This window comes from Botrytis sinoallii (assembly GCF_014898435.1).
Source record: "Botrytis sinoallii strain Bc 23 chromosome Unknown BSIN_022, whole genome shotgun sequence".
NCBI lineage: Eukaryota > Fungi > Ascomycota > Leotiomycetes > Helotiales > Sclerotiniaceae > Botrytis > Botrytis sinoallii.
Window position 1 is genome coordinate 428,380 of NW_024066049.1, and position 7,634 is coordinate 436,013.

The 7,634-nt window shown below is 42.3% G+C and overlaps 2 protein-coding genes across 2 annotated transcripts; one reads left to right on the forward strand and one right to left on the reverse strand.

Annotated features, from left to right (window-relative positions):
- Nucleotides 1-2,745: 2,745 nt before the first annotated feature.
- Nucleotides 2,746-4,530, reverse strand: EAF02_009835 (uncharacterized protein; the record flags this gene model as incomplete). The annotated part of the gene is made up of 1 exon (XM_038905883.1): nt 2,746-4,530. One exon carries the CDS (start codon nt 4,528-4,530, stop codon nt 2,746-2,748), a length of 1,785 nt encoding a protein of 594 aa, XP_038754306.1.
- A 1,979-nt stretch (nt 4,531-6,509) lies between these two features.
- On the forward strand, nt 6,510-7,634 carry EAF02_009836 (uncharacterized protein; the record flags this gene model as incomplete). Its single annotated transcript, XM_038905884.1, has 3 exons — nt 6,510-6,873; nt 6,931-7,242; nt 7,297-7,634. The coding sequence occupies 3 exons, from the start codon at nt 6,510-6,512 to the stop codon at nt 7,632-7,634; spliced, it is 1,014 nt and encodes a 337-aa protein (XP_038754307.1).

Here is a 7,634-nt window from a genome sequence, read left to right on the forward strand (position 1 = left end):
GCATAAGTTTCTGGAGCATAGCATGATGGGCATTAAAAAGGGTTTGGGAGTACTTGGAGTTATGAGCTGAGTTTTGCAAAAGTCGAGATGGAGGACTCTTGGTTGGCAAAGATGTCAATGAGAAAGATCTCGATCCCTGACTAGGTAGGGATTTATCTTTGAGTTGGGAAGGAGGGCGGACAGTCCTTCAAAGTCCTTCTATTGATATGTGCATAGATAGCATGTTGTCGTGTCTATGGGCGAATTTTTCTGTTATGAGAAATGAATGCATGAATGCATGGGATGGCATGGAATGGAATGGGTTTGCATGGGATGTATTATGATACCAAAAAGTTTTGTAGGTTTTAGAAAATTCATTTTTTTTTGTAGGTACCTAGGTATGGATAGTGAGGTAATTATGGATAGATAGATGGATATGAATTTAATTTAATTTAATTCAATTCAATTGAATCCTGATATGATATAATATGATATCTCTGGCACTTTGAATATCTTTTTTGAATCATTCATGGATAAGGTTACCAGGCAGGTATATACTCTAATCTTGATGTTTGAAAGTCTTGTGGGGAAATCGTTTTATTTTGTGGTTGGCTGTTTTGATTGGTTAGCTATTTTGATCGATTGGTTGGATGGTTGGATGGTTGGATGGTTGGATGGTTGGATGGTTGGATGGATGGATGGATGGATGGATGGATGGGCTGAGCATCTGGCGGTGGGGGAGGGGGAAGGGGAGGGGGAGAGAGGCAAGAGAGTAATATCTGGATGGGAAGGTGGAGGTGGAGGTGAAGGTGAAGGTGGAGGTGGAGGTGAAGGTGAGCTGCAAGATGTAAGATAGTAGAGAGATGGGTAGTGAGGGATGAGTAGTGAGGGTGAAGAGTGAGGGGTGAAGAGTGAGGAGTGAGGATGAAGGGAGTAGTGATGGTAAAGGGGTATAGGGATACCGAAGCGAAGAGTAATAGACGGAGAGGGTGAGGGATGCGGAATATAGAATGCGATGAAGAGGTGAAGAAGATGGAGAGTGTGGAATAGGGGTACGGATGGGTATGATGGGTATGGGTATAGTTATGGGTATGAAGAGTGAGAATTAGGGGATGGTAATGGAATGCAGGGGATTTAAGGGATTTTATTCTTTAGGAGGTTTGGTGCGGTGGGTTTTTGTTGAATGGTGGATGGATGGAGGGGGTGGATAGAGGGATGGATGGAGGGATGGAGGGATGGATAAAGGGATGGGGTGTGAGATTGCGATGGAAAATTAAATATATGTTGGCTGGGATTTGCTGATGGGTTGGTTTGCTAACAGTTGATGGCTGCAAGTTGGAACTTTTGGTTTCTGGTTGTATATGGAGAGATTGTGTCTTTCTCGTGGGAATGTAACTCGAAAGGGTGTGAAAATGTCTTGTGACGGTGAGGGGAGATGGGATATGGTATTCTTCAGGGTGAATCCAGATTCGGAGAGTTACAAAAATGATGTTGGAAATTTTATTTAGATCAGATGAATTGTGAGTAGATGTGTGTATGCTATGCGGGTGAGCTGAGATACTTTAAAAGTTATTATATGGGTGTTCTTTTTGATTTTGTGGGTTTGCGTGTGGATTCGTGGGATGGAGTTGAGTAGAGTGAAGCGAAGGGGTTGTTTTTATTTTTTATTTCATGTGAGAAGGGGGTTGAGAGTGGGCTTTGGATAGTATGTGTATATAAGAAGATTAGTTGGAAAGTGGAATGAAATACTTTTCGATGGATTACTCTTTCGTCCTGAAATTGATACTTAACTACTAGGTACTCTTTTATCCTCAAAATCACAGATTTTATGTTCTTGAATCTCCTGGATCCTATGATGATTCTTGTAAGATTACTTAGGTGACTAGATTGTAACTATTTTAGCCGGGGGTTTATAAAATAAAGGGGGAAAGAGCAAAGAAGTAAAAGAGCAAAGAAGGAGAGAAGGAAAGAGAAACAGTAGAATTTATAGGGAGAGGATTGATTCTATATAGGGAGTACTTGTCGGCTGTTCATATTATGGCCAACCACCCCAGGTGTTTGGTAGCACCAACTCCGACACGGTCGATTTTTTCAATAATCAATATCAATTCAAATATACAATTAATTCTATACAATTAGTTCTATATTTGAATACAGCAAAATGATCAAGATATGAAAGTAAATCAGATCGCATTTTGAGGGTATGAGAATGGTTTTAATTAGCCTGATCAGAATGTATGTAGGTTACCGTAGAATTTTATTGGGGGATTAGAAATTAGATGACGAATACCGGAGAATAATTATCACTATTGCCTATCAACTTATAAACAATGTAAAGCCTCTTACCTGATAATACCTGAATAGCTTTTGATAGCTAACTATATTATAGACTCTGTGTAGAGTAGGACAATCCCTTCATAGAGGTCAAATACCCTAGGTAAAAATCGGCTCTTCCAAGCGATCGACTAGTGGGAGCTACGAGTGTCGAGCAGCTCTGATTTATATCAAGACTTAGGAGAACGAGTAATAAATCACTTCACGGAATCAGAGGATTTGGATCACGTTATTATGATGTTTGTTTCAGTTGTTTGAAATGTGTGGTATTTTGATTATTGTTTTTATATTTGAGATCGTGCCTTTTTGCCATTTACCCCCAAACAGAAAAACATTGAGGAAAGAAACTCCGTTCATCTTCATTGTACTGAAATAATGCTACCAAAAAGATATCGTACAAGTACTTTCCCCTTTCAACAAAGTTGAGCCAGCTCAGTACGTATCACAGATGTCACAAGGCACATCCGGAATATATCTCGCCGTGACGATTCCCTCAAACGACGCGGTGCTTCTAATCCCCGCAAGCAAAACCGACGCCTGCCCAAAGATCCGCGCAAATCTGAACTCCATCACCACTCGTTGTGGAGTACTGTGGGATAGATGCCTACATTTTTCATTCTCATACACACACAGATTGGTGATGAACATCTTCCAGAACGGGAGATCCATGCTAGTATTATTGAATACCTCGACAAGAACCACACGACTTCGATAATGCAGTTCAAGCGGAAATTCACGATGTCCATTGCGATTTGGTTCCACCCGAATACGATATCCATTGATTTTAATACCCGGGTTAGATGCTCTTTGGAGTAAACGAGCTGCGTGTTCAGGGTGCTTGAAAATCACCTTGGCGGCGTGGCGGGGGTGTTGACCCCCTCCGAGACGGATGTAGGCCGCGACGATAGGGCCGGCTGAGATGACGTTGAATAATTCCTGGTAGAGGAATTCCCGAGCGAAATCTTTGGGGATGCCTTTGATCCAGACAGCGCAGTTTAGTTCCTTGGGGAGGTTGTCTTCACCGCCGAATTTACTGGCGAATTCGCGGTCTTCACTGTCGCCGAGGTGGTGTGAGGCGGCTGAGATGTTGGTGGGGAGTGATGCGAGAAGTCCTTGTTCTCGCAGAAGTTGGTCCGTTAATCGGAGTCCGGGTTGGTATAGTGCGTCAGATCTGTTGTGTAAACTCTGAGCAACCGTGGATGAAACGCTGGCGGAGGTAGCGCTTGGTGTGTAGTGTGCCGTATAAGCACTTGCGTGCGGATTTCCAAAGAATGTTCTCGAGCCATGCTTGAACTTCGTTATTCTGTTGGTGTAACGAAGCTGTTCTGAGACATCTGGCTGTTGCGGTTGTTGTTTACCATCAATGTTCAAAGGGATACCAACTACCTGTGCGTTGAACTGAGACATATACTGCCCAGGACATCCGTAGCTGGTCATGTTTGTGTTGTGTTGATATCCAACAGCACGATGACCAAGTGGCTCAAAATGAGTAGGTGGCGGGTATGGTGCACCGCTACTCAAAGGCAGACTGTTCTGGACTTGTCGTCCTCGAAAAACCGCTGTAAACATCTCGGTGTCCGCTGACAACGCTGGACGGGTGTATGCTTGTATTTGCAACATGATCACGAGCATTAGAATAGGGTATATACCCTGGAGGGTATCATAGGACTTCTTGCCCTTTGAAGGAGATGATCTCTCGTTGACATTCGATCTCGCAACAGAAGTCTCAAGATGCAGAACAGAAACGTCATTTTCCTGTCTCGACTTGGACGCCCCATATTGGATCGGCTGCATCCCACGAACCAAAGACTGGGTGATAATGGGACTATTGTCACCACTTTCTTCTTTTTCGAACGAAGGAACATCTTCCCCGAATTCCGAGGTACTGAAATGAGAATATCCCATTTGGCGTGAGACTGTTCTCTCATATCCAATGGGCTTCACATTGGACAATGGAGAGGTAATACGACGCGGCTTTCTTTCATCGAAGTTGAAGTTAGGCAGTGGAACTGTACCTAGAGCATTCTTCATGGTTCTGGAGAGATATTCGCTTTGTCTGCGATGATGAGTAGCTTTGAGATTGGGGCTTAGCGAGGCTTGATATGGTTTTTGGGGTAGCAGGGGCTTACTAGTGATAGGCGAGATTGGGTTCCAGAATGTATCATCTTGATAGTTCTGGTTACGAGGAAAACCGGAGGTGAAGTTGAATGAAGACATGCTGGATAGTATGTCTTCTGATTTTAGGATTTTGCTTGTTTGATAGAAAATTAAGATTCTAAGAATTTCTCGAGTGTCTAGAGTTATTGATCTTTTGTGAATGAAAGAATCACAATCAAGAATCGTAAAAAATGGTCTTAATAATTACTTCGTGCAGTGAGAAGATTCTTGGTGAAAGACTTGTAATCAAGATGAAGATAGCTTACAAGAAGAGTTTCTGAGAACAAGGTCGGGAATTGAAGAGCTTATGAAGAGAATGATATGAAGGGGTACTGTTACGTTGTTGGACATCGCTTAGTGTTGAGGAAAAACCGTATGAATAGGGGTACAGCTTTGGTTTTGGAGAGATTGTATGATTGATAGGAAGGGCTCGATATCTACGCTGTAAATAGGTATGCCAGGTGTTGAGAAAAAGCCGTACTGATACGAGTACTGCTTTATTGACGACTGAAGGTTACCCAGCGGCTTTATCGCAGCTGGATTGAGGAGGTACTGCTCATTGTTGGAAAGATACATGGCTGGAAATATAAAGTATGAAATGAGACTAAATTCTACAGTAAAAAGTAGTATAGAAGACTGATATAGCATTGTTTAGTCTAGAGATAATGGTATCACAGCCCTAATTTGAGGAAAATTTCAACCTCAAAAGTTCGAATGACACTTAGGCGAATATCAAAGAATTCTGATATATACATGCTTTGATTTGATATATTGGCAATATGAGACCTGAAAAAGAATAATATATATATATATTGAGAGTTTCACAGCGGACATATCGCAGTGTTCATCAGTTTGTTTGGACCCATGCCATAGAATAAGCATATCTAGCCTTTTGATTGCTAATAAGAAAACTACTAAGTGTACATTGTCTATCAGAGTGCAAAAGTTATTCACTATAGTGAAAATGAGTACAATGTACTTAACTACCCGGCCGTTGATAAAATTCAACCAAAATTATATATAGCATGAAGAATTGTTTAGATGTGGTCCTTCTGACTTTCTATGGATTTAACACTTACTCATGATTGTCCCTACCAACTCCCTCATCTTCGAGTCTTTCTTTTTATGGATATAAAACCATACAATCATTTTGAAGCACTGATACTAAGTGAATGAAGCTCTTCTCGAATATTTTTGGTCCATACAGATAGTCTACTGTATTAGAGACAAAAGTTGTTACACATAATTCTTGTTTTGACCATTGCTTATACAGCTAATAAGAGACAAAGCTAATACACGACTAGGTGCGTACAAAAAAGTCTGAGGAATAAAGGATGTTCGAGACAGATCGTAAATCATCTGAGCAGTACCTTCCTACTCCATTCAACTATTCACAAGGAACTTTCAACAAACAAGCATCTAATTCACAGTATCTAAAGACCTTATTGTCTACACGTGGTCTTACCAACCTTGAATACCCCCTAATCACTCCCGAATCTTCTCCCAGATGGTCAAAATGAACTATCATTCAAATCCCCTAAGAGCTGACCCGTCTGGACCCATGCTCCCGATTACATATGATGCAAATATGAATCCTCGAAATGTATTCTTGCTTGATGGTAAGCATTTTCAGTGCTCTATTTTGAACACACTCACTACTTCGACGACTTAGGACCTATCAAACTAACCACGACTCCTTTAGGTAAAACACCAGCCTCTGTCCAGGAAAGATTAGCCGCAGTCTTGGAAGATAATCGCCGACGTAAAGCAGGACAATCAGAGAACGCTTACCAGTTTTCCCAGAGTAATGTCTCCCATACAAATCAACCTGATCATCAGTTTCAAATTCGAGGCAACTTGGCTCAATCTTATGCTCAGCACCAAGACGCCGAGTCATATGATTATAATATTAATCGAGATTTGCGATATGAGGGCAGTCAGCTCGAAATTCTCATCGGAGCTTCATGATCCAGCCGAGTATGAACACTTACACACACTCATTATCCAATAACGACTTTGCGAAGAGAGGTGGGGATTATATGGCTAGACACCATGTTATTTCCGGAAATACCTCCGAATACGTAGCATATAATCAGGCTGGACAGCGAAGAGCTCCCCCAAACAGATCTTCTTTTGGACCAGCAGCAGAAAATAGAGCAGTATCACTCCAGTATACCAACTTAGACCCTAATGAGCCACAGATTCTCTTAAAACAAGTTGGAGAGCACACAATTCCTAGCACCGATCTAATTATTCCGGAAGCTCTAAAGTATTCTCAGGCTCGACATCCTTCTTTTCAAAAGAATAGAAGACCTAGTGATGGAGGACATATATGGAACAACTATAATCATTTTGCCGGACCCCAACAGCAACGAACATACCGCCAATCTTCTAATCAGCAAAGTGCTAGGCCCTAATATATAGAGAATAGTAGACATACTAATGTATATAATCCGGTAGATCTATACGACGAAGAAGCTTGGGCACAACGACGACACGAAACTGGACAAATTTCACCTCCGATCAACTACTTTACTCAATTTGCATCTTTCAGCGCGTCTTATTCCGGTAGCGTCACTCCCACCTACACCCCTCTCCAAAGCACAAATCATGATATACAAACCCCAAATTTTCCACTAGCACCCTATTATCCCTCCGATAAAACACATCAATTCGATAACCGAGTCCAATCTTATAATCCTCACACCATAACGTCCATGAACGCCGAACTCGACCTCCCCCCCTCCATCGATCCCTACGCCTCTCAATTTAGTCTTGCCCCCTCCCGCAAGCTCCAACGATGAAACGGCTCATTCGTTCCCTCAGAAGAAGACTCTCAGACCTCCTCCGGAAATTACAAAGGTAATCCGCGCGCCGGCATTCGCGGACTTTCCGATCATCTCAACTGTGCCCTCTGGCTCACCAATCTCGCGGCTGACATTCAAGCACACGAAGTTTTCGACGAAATCCATATCGGTGCCGTTACTGCCTTTGAAATCACTCGTCCGCAGGGAGATTACATCATGTCTGCCGCAAAACTCGTCTTCAAACATCCTGAAGCCGCAGCCCGGTTCAAAGACCAATGCGAAAGTGAAGAAGGAGTGGTTATTCGCGGACGCAGAGTCAACGCACGTTACAAACACATTCGGATATCGTCAGTATAA